Source organism: Xenopus tropicalis, chromosome 6 (genome assembly GCF_000004195.4).
Source record: "Xenopus tropicalis strain Nigerian chromosome 6, UCB_Xtro_10.0, whole genome shotgun sequence".
Classification (NCBI taxonomy): domain Eukaryota; kingdom Metazoa; phylum Chordata; class Amphibia; order Anura; family Pipidae; genus Xenopus; species Xenopus tropicalis.
Genome location: NC_030682.2, coordinates 97,447,747 through 97,467,576, shown reverse-complemented (window position 1 = coordinate 97,467,576; position 19,830 = coordinate 97,447,747). Strand labels below are relative to the sequence as shown.

At 36.2% G+C, this 19,830-nt stretch overlaps 1 protein-coding gene across 6 annotated transcripts in view; it reads left to right on the top strand.

Moving 5' to 3' along the window:
- nfatc1 (nuclear factor of activated T cells 1) overlaps positions 1 to 19,830 on the top strand; it is a 124,778-nt gene that overhangs the window by 49,830 nt on the left and 55,118 nt on the right. For 4 of the 6 annotated variants that reach the window (XM_018094703.2, XM_012964927.3, XM_012964932.3 and 1 more), the window contains exons 7-8: positions 16,184 to 16,239; positions 18,845 to 18,977. In XM_018094703.2, the coding sequence (XP_017950192.1) occupies positions 16,184 to 16,239; positions 18,845 to 18,977 (189 nt within the window). 6 annotated transcript variants of the gene reach the window in all.

Genomic DNA, 19,830 nt, shown 5'->3' with positions numbered 1-19,830 from the left:
ACATGTGAGCTTACATATTTTGATCATTGTGTGGTACTAACACCTCATTTTTTGTAAAAAATATTTTGAAAGGAAAACTGAACACTGGCAATCTTTCTTCTAATTAGAGTAAACGGATGTCTAACATAATAGCCAGAGTACAACGGCAGAACATACGCAAACTAACAGATGTTTAGTGCAGTAGACACCAGTTTCCAAAAGAAGCAAAGTCTTGTAATGACTAAAGGTTGCTATACAGGGGCAGATTTAAGCTGCAGGTTTGGATTTCAGACCATTTCACTAGCTTAGCCTGACAAAGCTTGCATCTACCCTTTTATTAATAAGTGCCTTAGTATAGTTGAAGCAGAGGAAGCAAATCAACATTACCTTCACAAAAAATATTAAGATGCTATATTTAATCTTACAGAAAATTAAACAGCACTATTTAAGTCTTAGCAATTATTTAAAGAGTACAGAAAGTTGATACATAAAAAAGATGCAATGCACATTTGGTAGAGGCAAACAGGAAGTAAAGATTATATGAAATAAAGGGTATTACAGGTTAACCCTGGAAAGCTATTGCATTTGTGTTATTTCAAAGGAAAGGAAGCTTAAGCATGCAAATTATTTCTTCTTATGCCATCAACAGCGAGATTCTTAATACTAATTCTCTTTAATTATAAATGGCAATTTTAAACCCGATTCTGATCACGGCATGGCTATTAACTGATTTTTGTAAACATATATAGTGAATAATTATATTGTGCTTTAATTAAGCCAACCCACAGTGAAATCGCCTCCCACCTAGCCCACTCATCAGGAGGTGTTCCAGTCCAGAAAAAGCTTGAAGAAAAGACTTCTTTTGCTGAGCCCTTCAGGGCTAGTCTTTTAAGACAATGTCTTTTGTAAAATTATCCTGGACTTAGCTTGTAATAACAATTAATGGTAGACAAAATGCTTGTGTATCCGCTGGTGATGCATCATTCTGAAGCAATGCCTGTTTTAATTGAACTTTGTGCACAACCACTTAAATGCAATTGAAATAAAATATAATAATAGTAATTTTAGTTAATTAGCCAGCTGCAGTGTCTCTGCCAGCAGGTGTTTTCTTCTTACCTTCAAGAGTAAAAACAAGGAAAGCAGGTATCAGACGCCCTGCATATTTCTGCTTGGGGTTCAGCCATTCATTGGTTGACTAAAGAGATTTGTTCTTTGAAAATTAAAATTAACATAAAAGTTAATAACCTTCCTAGTGGGTTTCAGCTAATAGAATTAGAGAAGGCTAGTCATTATTATAAACACCTAAGTAAATTCATACAAAATAATGAATGCCTCCTTAGAAAATCAAATAATCATAGTAGGTTGACTCAAAGGGTTTTCACATTGCTATTTTACAATTCCATAAAAATCAACATTTTAATGGGTAATTATAATCTGTAGCAGCAACATTAAAAGCCAAGCAATAGGGGAGCAATTAGCCAAAATAAAAGGCCAGTAAATGTGGTCAGCTCCACAATTCTTAGTTAACTATTTGTTTCCCTAAATTGTTATACATGTTCCCATACCATGCTGCCTGTTTTGTGAGTTTAATCATTTACCTTGCACTACTGTACACTGATGAAGCAAAGATTGTTAAGAGGTCCAAACACATAGGGGGGAATTCACAAAAGTGGTGATATTGAGACAAAATAAAAGTGGAGATAGATTTGTCGGATTTTCCACCTAATTCACAAACCTCTATCTCCACTTTAGTGAATTTGTCTTTTAAACAGACAGTTTTCAGATTTTTTCATTTTCCCAACATTTTTTTTATGAATTTGCCTTTAGCTGTTAGTAAATCTGTCGGTGCCATCAAACCCAGTCCCACAGCTACAGGAGCCTTGGGATTTTGCATTTCATATGCAATTTGTCATTTCACTTTCGGGGCATTTCCTGAGGGGTAATTTTAGTTTGCCTAGGGAAACTATACATCAAGCTGGGCTTTTTAGTGTTTAATATATTTCTGTGTAATGCCACTTCTGTAACAGAATTAAGGGTCTAAATACCGTCTTCTCTAGCCCCTACTCATTACTGGGCAGCAGCAATCCGGCCCACACACCAACATGCCCGGTGAATATAGGTCCAACAGGAATAGGGCCCACTGGGTTTTTATCCAGTAACCTGTTGGGCCAGTCCAACTCTGTACCCCAATATCCCAGTTTGGGTGCCAGTGTGCATGTGCTGTTTGCTGATCCCCAAGATGGCTGCTGGGAACAGGTGGGGGCCAATGCTGTTAAGCAGCTCTGTAGTTCAAGACATGCTATGGGGGCACAGATAAGTTGGGGCAAATATCAGTGAAGTGATTAAAGAGGGGGCACAATAGTCTGCTAATCCGCATTAATATGTTAATGATCCCCCAATGGGACCCCTACCTTAGGTGTAAAATGGAGACTGGGTGAAACAAAACAGAAGAGCTTAGAATTGATCTAACAGAGTTACACTGAGCTTTACTCCATTTTGAAAATGTCGTTTAAACGACAAATTCACAAAAGTGTCTGTAAACTGTCTTTCTTCCACCAAAAACAGAAAAGTGGTGGTTGAGTCGGAATTTAGGCGGAATTCTGTTTGTGAATCTGGAGAAAGTGTTTTCCACCTGTTTTTCTACTACTTTTACTGCAAAAAAGGACTCCCTCCACTTTTGTGTATGTTTAATTGCAAGATACATTAGAAAATTAGAGCCTGTAACTCTCAAGCTGTATCAGTTGTCTGTTAAATAATATTGGAGTGACCCTGATGAATCACCCTGACCTGTATCTCATTAAAATACATTTGCATATCTAAAAACACTGAAGAGAACATTTCTATTTTGAGTAGTATTTCTTTTGCATTGCTGTTTCATAACCTATGTATAATTGTCTTTATAATATTATGAGCTATAAGTGTGTTCAGTACAATGTTGTGTACTAGTATTAATTAATGCAAATCTTGTGTACCCATTATATGATATTAATCTGTATCACTGAAAATTCACATAGATAGTAGAAATTTCTGCACAGCTGTTATGATAAAAAAAAACCCTGACAAACCTCTTATTAACTTGAGGAAGCACTTTGCATGCGTTTGATGTAACGCTGACACTCCTGCATTGTATTTCATGGTTTGATGGGGTCATTAACAAGGTAGTGTGCAAAGTAAAAAAAAAAAATTGGTGCACTGCTCCTGTTATTTGCACTTAGCACTCTGCTTTCCTGGACTGCAGAATTGCTGCCCCAATGAGTAAAATGCTGCCTGCATTCTTCAGCACTGCTGGGGAGGCAAGCAGGAGTTACCCCTCCTGCCCCTACCTATCCCATACTTGTGTATCTGAATGATGCACAAGTCAGGGGATGGGTAGGGGACAGAGGCCACATGCTATTGTGAGACCCTGTTCTTACTGCCTGTCCTGTGGCAGGAGGAAACAACGGGGCTAAACTTTTTATGTTTTAATTTAGAACAAGTTTAACAGTGCCACTTTCCTCTGGACAGAAGTTCTCCATAGATGACTTGCATCCAAACTAGCTTTTGAAAAGGAACAGTATTTTGACAGAGCTTTCCTTCTGTGTTAAATAAGGAATAAGTTCTCCATAGATGACTTGCATCCAAACTAGCTTTTGAATAGGAACAGTATTTTGACGGAGCTTTCCTTCTGTGTTAAATAAGGACCATGCCTAATGGTTGATTAACCACATAAGTATCCTAACTTTCTTCATGATAACGGACTGGCTTTTTTTTTAATTAGAATACATGGATAAAACTTCCTGTTAGTTCATCAGAGCAAATAATATGGAAACCACATCTTGTATCAGATACAAATGGTACAATTGCATGTCTATAAGATTAAGTGGACATTTTAAGGATATAACAGTGTAACAGGCTCCAACACACATACATTTGCCTTGTGCTAGAGCAGAAATGAGGAAGGAACTTCTTGCTTAAGTGGAGTTTTATTTGTGTCCCTTGGTTGCTGTGCTTTATGAGAAACACTGTTAAAAATCCAGACCTTTTGGTCCAAGAGAAATTATCAACAATACAAAGTCACCTTCTCTGAGAAATTTCAAATAGAGACTGTGGTAAAGATACTGTAGCAGCTATACTGCAAGCTCTTTATAGCTGCAGCTCTGACATTCATTTCAGTGTCTTGTAAGACAAAATCTCAGCTGTTGTAACCTCATGAGGCCTGGCATTATGCTGCCCTCCTTGAATAGGGAGTCTCTACTAACAATGACTCATTCCAAGGGAATCCCAAAAGAACAATCGTGTCAGTACTTGAACTTGAGGGAAAGAGAGCAGAGTTCAGTGTTAACCCACAGTGTTCTGCTTGGGGATAATACACATAAATTCAATACCTGACTTCTTAACCCAAAAGTTTCCAGTGAAGACAAAAATAATTGTTTGTGTTCTCAAATGTTGTCACTGCCTCCATGTTGCAGTTTTAGTTCTTTTTATATTTCAAAGACTCTGGATCGGCTTGCCTTAGACTACTGTATCTAGTTACATTATTGCAATGTTATATTTGTAATTGCATCAACAAGGTGGATTGCTACAGCAGACCTGGGCAACTGGGGTCTCTTTAAATGTTGTTGCGGCTCCAACTGCAAGCATCCCATTTGTTTCAGTGTCATGTGTAATATTGGAGTTGTAGTTCAACAGCATCTGGAACTGCTGAGTTTACAGTAGGGGCATTTTAAGCCAAGCTTGTTATAGTTTTAATCTTACTACACATAAAAAATACATTGCTGTTATAATTTTACTGCTTCTTTCTGAAAAAGAAAATCATTTTTAGCCAGTCTCTGACTATATGTTTCAGAGTGAGACAACATCTTGCTTTGAGATTACTCCATCATTACCCCAGTACATTTTAATTTATTTTTAGAAACATATATGCAATGACATTTTTTCACTGTACCTTCTAACATTGCCATAGTTCTCGTGTAAAACCAAGGGGTAAAAATTACTTTAAAAAAACATAGCTGTAGTTTTGCTTCAGGACAGAAAGCCATAGCAACCAATCCTTCATTTGTGTCTGTTTTTATTCAGCTAACTTCACTAGACCAATGAACACTAAATGAAGGTTACAATGGGTTATGCATTCGTACATAATTCACCAATGTTAGTGACTTTAGCCTCAGGGGATAATTTGTCAAACTGTCAGTCTGAAATTTTTTTTTAAAGGAAAAACATTTTTATGAATGGAAAAGATAAAAAAAATTAAAATATATTTATATTTAACAAAAATATTGCTTACTAAAGTTGTTAACTCAAAAAGTCTTTTTAGAACAAAGGTTATTTCTACAAAAAGATAAAAATACTCCAACTTTTGATGAGAACTCATATTCTTAGGAATAATGAAATTGTAGTTTAACAAAAGTCTTTTTTCCACTAGCAAGTCTGGTCACAAACTATACACTGAAAGAAAAAGTTGTCTTCATTGCACATATTTTACTATTATTGATTTCTTTATCATCCTCCCCCCCCGTTTGTGTAGCCTTATACAGGAGTATGGTCTATTATCTGCCATCTTTGGGACCTGAGGTTTTCAGGATCAGGGATCTTTTCATAATTTGGATCTTCATAACTCACTTTTGTTATAAATAATTTAAACATTATATTAACCCAACAGAATTTTTTTGGCACCAGTAAGCATTTATGGGGCTACAGGTGGCCATACACAAGAAGATTTGAGGTGCTAATTCAGGCCTTTTTAGCCAATTCAGAAATTTATCTACCTATATAAGGGACCCTCCAATGCGCATACCTGACCGATATCTGGCTGAAAAACAGCCTGTATCCCCGTCATCCTGATCTTAGGTGACCTTAAGCGGGCACCGAAAGATCTGCTTATTTGGAAACCTTGCTAAACTAGCAGATTTTATAATGTATGGCCAGCTTTAGTTAGGATCAATTACAAGGTACTGTTTTATCGTTACAGAGAAAAAGAAAATCATTATGAAAAGAGATGGACATCCTGTAATTCTGAGCTTTTTAATAATGTTTTTTTTTGCATATGAAATTCCATATTGCGCTGAAACAGTTCCATGTTGATTCTGTGTATAATTATACATTACTTAGAATGTAAGTTGCCTTATTTTAGAGAGGGTGGTTTCCCTATACCAGAGATGCCCAGCCTGTAGCTCATGTTGTAATAATAGAAAGGATATGATATGTCTCTCTTTATCTATTAATTATCATGTTGCAGTGCACAGACAGCATGAGGGTCCAAGGTTGCTATGTAGAAATATCAATGTGCATTCCAGTTATGTCTGAGGAGTTTATGACTCCTTTTAGCGTTTGCATGGTTACAGTATCACAAGACTGCAATTATCTACTGCATGCAAATGGTGGATTATATGGATCAATATGGATAAATGTCGGAAGAAATGGAAAATGCAAATAAAGGTATGTTATCATTTCATTAAATATTTGTAGTAGTTTGCGAAATTAATTGTGTAGGTTTTGGGTGCTATCAAAAAAATCTAGAAAGTACTCAGCAGCTATTACTCTTTCACATCAGGTTTGGGGTAATCTTTTTGGCAGAGGTGTGATAAATAGGCAACTCCACAGGGAGAAAACAGGTTTTCCAATACAGTTATTTGCAGTCAGATTAGCATTGACAGTTGTCAATGTGTGGGGTTGGGGCATGGCTGATGAAATTAAATATGGTATGATAAGCATAGTTAGAAATGCTGTTGTATGGCCCCTGTGGATTTCAGTTTGGATGCAGTGGGATTTTACCATCCTCCTACTGTCTTTGATTTTTACAGGCCCGGTGAGTAGATTGGTGAAGTGTGGATACTTATGTGAGTAACGTGGCAAGTAAACCATGTGGGCCCAGCTGTAGAATGATTCATGCCTGCTCCATTAGTGTGTGTACTAATGCTTTATGTTACTAGGCCTTCATCACTGTATTTTCAGTGACAATCATTATTTAAATTGGTGCACAAATTCAGTGGGAGGGTTAAGACTGCAAGAGATGTTTTGACAAAGTATGACGCGCAGACTGATGGAGTTGAATCTCAGCCAAGCTCCATTTGGTAAGAGATATTACATTCTTGGAGATCTTTCCACACTGTTTCTAATGCCAGTAGCAGTAACAGTAAGGAGGCTGATGGCCAGAAAAGTGTCATATTTCCACTTGCAATCAAAATGTAATTCATGTAAAGAGAAATACACAAACACTAACATTTAATTCATTAAAGCTGTGTTTTGTCAGCTTTCATAAAATATATTGTAATCGTTTATTTGATCCTGAGATATATATATATCAATGCTGTTGCACTACAGGACTCACAGCTCAGCTTACAAAGCCAATACGTAGGCAAACAGACTTAATGTTGACAGCTGACAACAATGTAGTTTAGACTGGAGACTTTGTCTATGAATATTGGTGTATGGAAGAAGAAGAGGAAGAAGTCTTAGCAAGCAACGAAAAAGCTGTTGTACAACCACTAAATAGACATTTCAATTATTAAATCTTTAAATACTTTGTACTTAAAAGATGACTGGAACATTTGCAAATGGCTCACAGCTCACAATGCTGAAGATTTCTATTGCTCTGTCTAACACTGTTAAAAGGTAAACGTCAATATTCCAAATGATGTCAAGCCATAAAGCTTGCTAGACAACCTATTTGCTGCTTTCTAATATTTATAACTGTGATTACTTCAGGCTTTTACTAGGGCATTCATGCTTGCTGTGGCATTCTTTTAAAAAAATGTTGATTATTTGAGCTAATGCTTATTAAATATATAGATCTGTCAGTATACAGGTTTCTATGAAAATGAATGATGTCAGGGCAGTTCATCGGGCTAGATCCCTAGCTCAGAGGTCTCACAGACTGCTTTTTTTCTAGAATAGGTGCCGGAACAGGCATGCTAGTTTACCAATATTCTCTGGTTGCAATTATTATTCAGGCAATATTCTGATGTAATCTGTGTTTTAGAACACTAGCATGTTATGGATGACGAAAGCAGATCTGCTAAAGTCGACATTCTTTTTTATTTATACATAATTACAAATATGCTTTTAAAATGTCACAGAAGTGATAGTATCAAGGTTGGTTCATTCCAGTCAGGCAGGCCAGCATTTAAATGAGAACACGCTAAACTTTTGTCATGACAGAAATAGCAGACAAGGTTTTATAGATTTATGTTTTTGATCTATATTTGGAACAGCATTTATTGTTCCTGGAGCAGACACAATCAAAGCTATTAATATAATACTCCTAAGAGAAAGATAACTCAAGGGTCTTTTCTTCACAGAAACTTTTCAAACCATTTTTGCCATTTGCTGTGCATTTTGTGGTTACACAATTTTTTCCCTTTCTCCATTAGTTAATATTAAATATTGTATGTTAATATCAGTTATTTTTGTTTTTATATTTTAAAACGATGTACTTAATGACTTTATTTCATTCTGGTATTAAGTTATCAGTGTGCTTTTGCAGGCAATACATTATAGAGTTTGCGCTATTGGTTACATGTTCATGTACAGGCCTCAGGAATTTCTGGTCTGTATAACTGTGTGTCTTGAAATATGCATGGTTATATTTACTCTTGATTTATTTATTTGTATTTATATTGAAATAGGAATCGTTGCCATCATAAAAAGAATGCACTGCTGCAAATGCCATGGTTGATTTATTTTCATTAGGGAAAAAAGGTTAGGTTGAGGAAGCACATTAATGTACAATTTATATTTTTAAAGCCATAGGAAAAAAATTACCACATATTTGTGAAAATGAATTATTAAGCAAAATTTTCCAAGAGTTTACAAGTAGTACTGGGTGGAGGGGATGATATGCATCTTGGGGGAAGGGGGTGATGCTTGAGAGAAAAATTAAAAAGAGAAATTAAAAGGTTGGAATATGGCAGGCTCTGAGGTGACATCTAATATCCTTATATTTTACAACAGGGGGTGCATTGTTTATAATAATACACACGTTCCAGTAAGTCATGTGATGACATCACTAAACACCATTTATAAGGATATAATACTGGATATTCATGGTTCTTGTGTATTATATACAGATAACAGTAAAAATATCCCGTTGGTATTTTTATTGCAGTGCATTTGCTAATGTTTGTTGTGATATTTTATTCAATGTTCAAGCTCTATCATTTCCATACATATATGGGCTTTTTAACTGCAGTTTTTACCAGGGGCTTGTATAAGCTATTATAAAAAGGGTTGTACTCACCACTAATTTTAAACCATTAGGTGTGGGTGCAATGAGGCTGTGACCACAACATTCAAGCACCCATTAATAATATATATATATATATATATATATATATATATAACATTAAGACATTCTGTGCATTAAGGGACAGTAACACCAAAAAATGAAAGTGTATAAAAGTAATTATTATATAATGTAATGCTGCCCTGTACTAGTACAACTGGTGTGTTTTCCTTAGAAAGACTACTATAGTTTATATAATAAAGCTTCTGTGTAGCCACGGGGGCAGCCATTTACAGGAGAAAAGGCACAGGTTACTTAGCAGATAACAGATAAAACCCCATTATATTCTACAAAGCTTATCTGCTATGTGCCTGTGCCTTTTCTCCTTTTTCCCAGCTTCAATTGCTGCCCCCATGTTAACATAGCAGCTCATTTATATAAACTATAGTAGCGTTTCTGTTGCAAACTTACCAGTTTTACCAGTGCAGGGCAACTGTACAATATATTTTAATTACTTTAAAACACTTTCATTTTTTGGTGTTACTGTTCCTTTAAGCCTCAAGGAAATGCCCTTCCCTTTAAACAAAACAGGGATCGTTTATCCATATATTGCAATATATTCAAGATCCCAACTACGTCAGTCATCCCTGGTCTAGCCAGTCCTATATTTCCTTGTAGTTTAATGCACATAATGTCTTAATGTCTTACTGTATTAATTTTGAGGTCACGGTTTCATTGCACTCCCACCTAATGGTTTTAAATTTAGAGGTGAGTACAACTTTCCGTTTTTGCTATAGTTTATACAGGAGCAGTGGCTAGCTCCATGTCTTAGCTTCCACCCTTCCCAACTACAGTCAGGTGATCCCAGTGGTGGTCAATAAAAGGGCAACCATTTGGAAGCAAGCAAGAAAACTTAGTCCCTGTATAAAATGTACAATAAAGCAGTACAATTCTTAATGAATTATATAAAAGTGAGTGTAGGACTGGTGAGACTAGGGATGAATTTGACGAAGTTGGCCAGCTTGAATATATTGCAATATATGGAAAAACAATTCCTGTTTTGTTTAAAGGGAAACTCATTACCTAGTAGAATGTCCTATATATATTGATAATGAGTGCAGAGGACCTCTTGCTTCTGTCTGTATAACTATAGGGGCCTCTCCAGTCGTTATTTTATCCATACTTACTGAGATATTAATTGGATATGAACTCTCCCAATGTGATTTTACCAGCTCCCCATGGGATCCAATCATTTGGAAAACAATTGGATCAGGCTAATTAGCCTTATCACTAGATCCAACAAAACTTAGATCTATTGGAGAATAGCTGTAGTTTAAGTAATTTGACCTAACCTCAAAAGCATATGGTGCAACGTTTGTAAATTGTGTAAATGTGTTGGTGTTGCAAGCTCTTTAGGCTGATGCTGCACGTGAAGATTTTGAATCAGCTAAAAGGTAATCAAAATCGCTCCTTGTTGCCCTTACATTGACTTAAATGTAAAAAGTCAGCGCACTCAGTTTTCACTCTTAAAATTAATTTGGGGATTTAATGGAGCTTTTCCTCTGTCTGAAACATATTTTGTGCGCCATCAGCCATAATCGTGTGGGAATAATGACTATAGCTGTGCAGTATTGCCTTAACAAGACCTCTGAAGTTTATAGCATTATCCTCTTTTATATTTATATTTTATATTTATATTTTGGCTCTCCAGCCAAAATATGCCTTCTTTTTAAGTTTAGTCATTTAAATAAATGTACTTTCATTTTTTGTACTCAATAAATTAAAGTGTAGCTTTTTGAAAATTCACTAGCAGCAGGCACATGTGGCCTGCTTTGCTGGAAAATTCTATGACGTATTGGTCTACAGGCATATCCTAGTGAGAGTGGGTATCCCACTGAGTTTGTGGACTGCAGTGTGTATATAATCTTTGGAACTGAATGCTCTTACTGTTCTGTAGGGTCATTTTCATAAATGGGCCCCCACAAATTACTCTATTCCTCTTTTTTCATCGTATGTGTGCAGCTCTGCAAAACATGTTTACTGTAAGAGGCTGACGTAGTGGGCTAAGGTTTCCCTCCTGGACTTGATCCCAGCTCAAAGGCGTTGAGATTTCCCTGTTGGTTCCCTAGACGTAATATGAGGAATTGTCTACTTTTTTTTTTTTACATCTGTATCATAACAGCTCCTGCTTCTTGTGTTTTTCTTAAATATAATGTCACTATTTCTTAATGAGTAGTCTATTCCTTTTATAACTGCAAAGGTCTGGACATTCTCAGTTGAATTCCTTGCAGAAATGAAAACGATTTTTCTTCTAACCTTCCAGCAGACAGCCAAAAGACTAAACATAGGTCAGATTTTATTTTATATAACACAGTGAATTCAAAGATATGAACTCAGGGTTTTCAGTTTTGGTTCTTTCTGGGTACAGATCTCAGTGGCAAGTTTGGCCCAAATTTATTTTCACAATGTGCACATGTTTCACGTGTAATCCTGTTCAGTTGTGTCTAGAACATAATGTATAATGTCTGAGGGTCACAAGAAAGGCTTGAGTAAGGTGCAATAACTAACTACAAAACATATTGTTTTTACTATTATTTTTTAAGTGGGGTTTTCTTTATCCAACTACAGCCTGGCCTTATGCTCCTAACCTGCTACAGTGCAGGTGACAACATTTCTAAAGCTACCTTGCTACCAGCTTTAAAATATATGCATTGGGTAGTAGCCCAAATTTGTAGTGTAAGACAACTTTGGGGTACTACAAGATGCATATTTATTCCCACCAAAGATTTACAATAATTACTGTAGGAAGTTAACGTTGGGTGTTTTGATGTCCCATTCTGGTGGAGATTAAGAACGGCAAACAAAATGTTCCTTTGCCATCGCACTAGTTAGTGGTTCCGGAGTGCTGGATCTGGCCTCTTGGTGGGGGGCTTGGAGCAGTGGCAGGGCCGTGGCCTCATCCTGAAAACCAGTTAGGGCAGTGCTGTCCAACTGGCGGCCCGCGAACCCCCTCTGTGTGGCCCCCCACCTGTCTGGCTGCTTTGATAACTTACCTTTGTGTAAACTTTAAATGGTATTAGATTAGAGATTAACTGGCCCCCTGCAGGGTTAACACCTTAGATTGTTTAAAAATGTAATCCACTGTGTTGTTCACACCGTTTAATCCTTACATTGTTCATCCCCTGCATTGTTCACACCTCAGGCTCAGGCTGTAATCACCCACATTGTTCACCTGTTCACACAGCAGACTGTAGGAGCAGTAGAAACCCAAAAATAAACCCTGCACACTATAAAAAGAACATATACTGAGGTGGTACTGCAACTAAAAAGTTTTTTTTAATATATAGTTGTTGTGCAGACTTTAGGAGCAGTGGCAGCATTGTGTCACTGTAGGCCGCCTGTGTGTGCGCCATACTCTGCCTGCCCTATGCTGCTTGTGTGTGCCATACACACAGGCAGGGTAGGGAAGGCAGAGTATCGCACACACAGGCAGGGTAAGGAAGGCAGAGTATGGCACACACAGGCAGGGTAGGGAAGGCAGAGTATGGCACACACAGGCAGCATAGGGCAGACAGAGTATGGCACACACAGGCAGGGTATGGCAGGCAGAGTATGGCACACACAGACAGAGTAGGGAAGGCAGAGTATGGCAGGTTTTTGCTGTACTACCACCATTAATATGGCTATGGTCATGTGATAACATGGGTGTGGTTTCAAGTGGGTGTGGTTTTAAAAAGGGGAGTGGTCAAAACTAGCTTCCATTATCGGCCCTCCACCACAGAGGCCGGAAAAATTCCGGCCCTCGGTGCCACAGAAGTTGGACAGCACTGAGTTAGGGTAAGATATGGGGAGAAGCCCTATTTCATCTCCTAGATATATCTGAAAGACCTAGCTTTAAAATTATTAGGGTGAGGTTTAAAATGTTGTTTTTATGTCAAATTGTTTAAAGGCTGATTCTCCAATTTTTTTGGCTGGGAAGTGGGTCCTTTACTTGGGTCTTTCAGCCGGCCCCATCTAACCCAGTCTGACACTGCTAGAAAGAGTACCAAAAATTTGATGCTACATTTTAAAAATAATAGATTAATAATAAAAAAAAAATCAGTTTTGCAAAACATTTTGGCTCATTTTGGGCTCATCTTGAAAGCACTTGTGCCCGTTAGTCTGCTACTTGCTGAAAGACAAAAAATATCTTCTTATAGGCCTGCTATACAGCCTTCTCTGATCAACTGATTTGATTTCGTAACTAAGGTCTTAATGTTCTTCATAGTTCTGGATTTAATGCTATCTTTGCTTAAACATTGGTGAGGTCATTTGAGATTTACTCATTTTAGGTGACTCACATGTACTTATTTGTGTGTAAACCTAATACATGGTCTGGTAAGGCAATTAAGAAAAGGAATAGGACATCCCTAAATCTGTTTAAACTCTGTTTCCTTAAAAACTATGCTGAGTCTGCTCAGATAGGATTTTATGCTCTCTTCTAAACCTAGGCCATAGCACAGAGAGAGATGAAGTATCTCTGTTCACAAAGTATGGGCCTGTAGGAAGAGTTCACATTTTTAGCTGCTTTAAAAATAAAACACATTGAAATTAACTAGGTAGCTGCTTGGTACTGTAATTAATACTGTAGTTCATTTTTCATAGATTAACTAACCACTGATAAAATACATTAATTAGCTTACGTTTTTAATGGGGCAACTTTTTTTTAGTTGTACAGTATTTAGTAAGCCCCACGGATCTCAGAGTGAAAGAGCACAACCCATTCTGCCAATGATTAAAAAGAAAAAAAATTAAACATCTGGTATATAAATTTGAGCAGTGATCCCCAGAAGCCCTTTAAGTTTTCTTCTGTTTAGTTCTGGCAGAGCTAATATAAACTACTGTTAGAAAGATTTGAATACTGGCATGGCATATGCGTTTCCCCCAACCACTGCAAAACCTATTCAACACGTTTTATATGGCTTTGAGACTCTAGCTATGTAGGAGTGTTAAAAAAAAACTGAAATGCAGCACTTCATCACTTATAGGCAACTATCTTTAACTTGGGAACTAAGGAGCAATTTGCCTGAAAATCCAAACGGTTCTGATGTTTCTAAGCTAACACAAATACCTGAATTCTGTTTCAAACAGATTTCTTGACAAAGAGACTTCTGTACACAAAATATGATTATTTCAGACATTTGTAATAAATCAGGTCACTCTGCCTGTGAAACGTCTGTATGTATGGGGCGTGAGAGACCATGCTAAACAAAAAGAACTTTCAGTAACAGCTTTCAGAGAACCTGACCTTTTTTTTATTTAAACATGCAAAAGGCTATATAGTCAGGTTCAAAATGACTAATATTTGTATTGCCCAGCCTCTATGCTGACATACATATTTACAAGGGCTTAACAAATTGGTCTGCAGCTGATATCTCCCGTCAAGACAAATGCAGAAGACGTCAGTCTACACCTTTCAGACTGAGTTAAATTCATTGGTAAGCAGGAATATTTTTCCTCTCTTTCTGTCTGTATAAAATAATTGAGTCATAAAGAAAAAAGTGTTGATTGATTATTAACTGGTGTCTGTGGATGTTGATAGTTGTAGCTCACCAGAGCATTTATATCCCATTTCTTAGGCCTACAAGAGCACTGGCATAATCACATTTTGATAGGCACAGCTTTATCTGTAAGTGGTGTAGCAGATGTCTGTGTGTTTTTATGATAATTGTTATGAGCTGTACATCATATGCTTTTCTCTGGTAGCAAACTTACTTACTTAGAATTTACTGGTCACAGTTTGATTACTGTGGATTTCCCCTAAACAAACTATGCCAAACTGGCAGAATAGACACAGCTGGCTAGAAATAAATTTTATTATTTGCTATAGGACAGTTAGTCTATTATACCTCATAGCAAAGAATTAGATCTACTTTATACCATCTACTGTACAAGTGACCAGAAGAGCTGTGGCCCATATGAATGACCATATAGGTCTAAATTTATGACCAGTGTGGAAAGATATTACATGTACTCACAGTGCTTATACAGACATACTAAGACATCATTTCCACTTGGTCTTCCTTAATCATCAGGTATCTATTTTTTGTGTGCTGTAAAAGAAAGAAGTTCATATCTGATATTAGTAAGAAGGGGAATAAGGGGCTTTTTTGCCTCTTTTATGGTAATAATATTTCTTGCTATTAAAGAAATCTGATCCTTTTCCATGTATTAACCCCCAAGCATTGCTTAATATACACTGTGTGCCATTATTTCTAAATATACTCCACTGGTGATTTCTTAGCTAGATGTCAGATTACACGTGTAAGTTATCTGCCACTCTAGTACTATCGAGCATTCACCCTGTTGGGGTTAGGTACTCGTTAGTTCCCAAGGACATAGCATCTAGCATATCCTTTCATTGGTAATTACTTAATGTAATTACCCAGAGGTTTACTGTGGAGTATACTCTGTTGAGAAAAATGAGGAAATAAATTTATTGAGCTATTGCTAATTAATTCATTATTTCTGTTTGGCTAAAAGGTGAAAAGGAATTCCCAACAAAATTATCTCCTACTGGATATAACTGATGCAAAAAAAGGATAATTTGTGCAGACCAAATCAAATTTGAGATGTCCATGTCCATGTTTTCATTAACTGACCCATATAAATTATATGTAGCAATTTTCCGTGTCTCTATTCTGTCATTTTTTTTTGAGCAAGGAAATCCTTGGTACATATGTTCCCATTGTAATTTATTTATTGTGCAGCAAACTCTATTGGTTGCCTGAAGTAGTATGAACAGGCACTAAGAAGCAGTTGGCCTTTTCTAATTTGGTAGGTTTGGCCGACCAACTCATTGTATAAAACAGGCCTAACAAGAGGAAATTCAGCTGCTTTATTTAGCAAATGTCTGTACTGTGTCATAGCTGAGCAAATCACCAGAAAGTATGCTTTCTTCTCTTGAATTTTAGTATAATTTTTTTTATATAATAGTATATTTCCTAATTCTTGTTTCCCTTATAGATGGCCATCATGTTTGGGAAATGGAGGCAAAAACTGACAAAGAAATGTTTAAGCCGGTAAGTATGCTACAATTTCACAACATATGTTTATGCTTCTGCATTTGAAAAAAATACTGCTGTATCAGCTATATCAACAAACAATGGCATTATCTAGATGGAATTATCTAGAGATAATAAAGGTTACAGGCTAAAATTCCCACTGGCAAACCCTTTCTCCTTCCACAGTACATTCTAGCATTTGTTTATATAGCACTGCCCTAAAACTAGAATATTAGAATATTTATTTTCATCAATATGCATTCTTCAGGTGTATATATTTGAGAATAAACATTTTTCTTAGTCTGTTAGTAGTTGTGTGGGGGTGAGTTTAACACTTCCAACATTTGACTGCTATTAATTATATTTATTAATAGATTGCTCAATGGAAAGTTATAAAACAGGCGTGCTTAAATTACAATTTAAACTCTGCAATTAGATTAAATAGCAATAAATTCCTTTTTGCTTGCTGTGGTGCGACCAATGCGAGTTTTATGAATCGTCTTAACTGTATTTAATACAAATTGTTAGGGGATAAACCAACTTTTGCAGCCCTGTGGGTGTAGAGCCTTGCTTCTTCATGTGCTATACAGTAATACTGCCTAGTGATGCAGCAGTGTATAATGATGGCATCAGCAATACACCGAACCACCAGTTTTTATTTCCTCTGCATTATTAGTACTGTATATAATTTTGAAATAAATACTTAATTTCTCTTACGTATAATAATTTATACATAAGAAAAAAAGAGAAGAAAAGGGGGAGTTAAACACTGTAATTGTCACAACATTTTCTTTCATACAAGAGCAATATGTGTTTAACCTTTGCTGCTCTTTAATATATACCCTTCTACATACCAAGAGTGTGATCTGACTACTGGGAAACTGTTGCCAAAGTGACTGGAGCAGAATATGTGCAGTGACTCTGGGGAAGTAGCCTTGTAGAATGGAGATTGGAGACCTTTTTAACTCTTGATAGTTCCTTATAGTAAATACAGTGGAATTTAGCTAAAATGCTTTCTTTTTTTAATTTTTTTCTGTCTTTGCTCTGAGTAAGCTGGGCAAGACTTTTTTTTTTTTAAAGAAACTGTGAAGGACACAGGATACTGCAAGAGATAAAAGACAATTGAGCAGTTACTAATTTTAGTAGTACTGTATATGTAGTATTGGGTATAATTTTGAACTAAATACTTAATTCCTTTTACTCATAATTATAAATGAAGAAAAAGGAAAAGAAGAAAAAAAAATAAAAGGAGGAGAGTTAAACATTGTAACTGTCACAAAATTTTCTTTCAAGCAAGAGCAATATATGTTTAAAGGAACAGTAACACCAAGAAATAAAAATGCATCATAGTAATTAAAATATAATGTACTGTTGCCTGCACTGGTAAAAGTTGTGTGTTTGCTTCAGAAACTCTATTATTGTTTCTATAAATAACCTTCTGTGTAGCCATGGGGGCAGCCAATGAAGCTGAAGATAAAACACCATTGTATTCTACAGAACCTATCTGTTATCCTGTCACCTGTGACTTTTCTCCTTTTTTCCAGCTTGAATGGCTGCCCCCATGGCCACACAGTAGGTTATTTATATAAACTATACTAGAGTTTCTGAAGCAAACACACCAGTGTTACCAGTGCAGGGCAACAGTACTCCAAAAGTAAAGCTAAGTTGGATTTTATATAAATTACCTTTTGAGGCCCTTAGAGAAAAAAATACCAACAAACTATATCTATTGAAGGAATGAATAGCTGATGTGTGATGTGCAGCTCCTAGCATCCTTCTCCCTAATTTGTGGTTGCTTAAATTTAGCAGAAGCCATCTTGTGATATTTTAGCTGCTGTGCAATTTTACCCTTCTGCCATGCTTTCCCTACCTGCAGCTAACAGAGGTGATGTTGATTGCCAAAATAAAATGCAGCAGACAGTGCATATGTATGTAGCAGTTTTGCCTGTTATTTCCAGGTAGTATATAAACATTAAATATTTACATGTTAAATCATAATTTAAGTAGGTAATTTTTGTATTCTATAACTTTCACTAAAATGTTGTTCATCTTCTGTTCCTTCCCTCTTTTCCTGATATTTTTATACTCTATCGGGTAGATTTATTAAAATGTGAGTTTAGACCTTGATAATAAAAACTCACATTCTATTCATTTCTATGGGATTTTTAGAAGTGTGTTTATTAAATGGTGAGTTCTAACTTTCACCTATTGATAAATATACTTCTAAAAATCCCCTAGGAATAAATAGAATATGGGTGATTTTTTTATGTATTAAACTTTAAACTCGTTTAAAATTTAAATATTTTAAGAAACCTACCCCTATGTGTTATTTATAGGTTAGGGAAGTCTTGTACTGATCACTTTCTTGCACTTCTCACTTACTTGCTGCATTAAACAAAATACATACTCCTGAAAATATCTATCCTCTTCCTGCTTCAAACTTAACGTGGGAAATTTACACCTGTATTTTTAAATATTACAGTGTTTCCCTTGACCTGAAAGGAATTCCATCTGTAGTGATAAAAACAGCAAAAGTATGTTGCCTATATTTAGAATGGACTATTTTTAGAAAAGATAATGTTAAAGAAAGAAACGCTAATATTTCTTGTGTTTTTTTTTGCAGAATACTCTAGTTGTAGAGATTCCACCTTTCCGCAACCAGAGAATATCCAGTCCAGTTCAAGTAAATTTTTATGTCTGCAATGGGAAGAGGAAAAGAAGCCAGTACCAGATTTTCACCTATCTGCCAGCCAATGGTAACATCCTGCATCATGAACATTTGTCTTTATACACCTAAGATTGTTAACAATACTTGTTACTGAAACACTGTTAAAACCATGACCTGTGGGTGTAAAGGGCAACAACGTGAAATGAATCTTCTGTTTGTTAGAAATGGTGCTTACTTTGTTCTGGCTGATCTGAAATGTACATTATCTGACCATCCCTTTGGCAAACATCCTATTCTTGTGCCAAACTCACACAAACATAACTGCAAAGCCCTACTTCCTTGAGAATTCTCTTCTAATACCTGTTAGAAGGAGCACATTATCTTTAGTGTCATACATGGAATATACAGAAGCAATTCAAAATTAGTGTCAAGAATAAATCTTGGAAAAGCTCTTAACTGCATCAGATTTACTTTAACACATATTTCATGCCTCGAAGGATGCATCTTTAACATCTTGGGTGGGCCACCATAGTCTGGGTGGGGATAGGAAGAAAAGACTCTCCCATATTTTGGCAGTGGTCTTTGCACTTTGCAGTGACAGCTGTTGTTGATTTGGGTGTGGCTATGAACAAAAAAGTTTGAAAGAGACTCATCTTTTATCTCTGCCAGGGCAGAGGTCTAGCAAAATTAAGGAACAGGCAAGTGTTTTATTTTCACATCCCAAATAAATTCAATATTTAATCATTCAGTCCTGTCATTCGGGTCTGAGTTTAATAGCTTCTTATTAAAATGGGGAAGAGGAATGCCAGGTTGACAAAATGTCATTTTCTGCACAACTTCTTTTTAGTGAATGATTTGTAGACAACTTTATCCTGGTGAATGGAAAGATAAACTGCTACAATCAATTATATAATCATATTTCACGCTGACAAGCATAACAA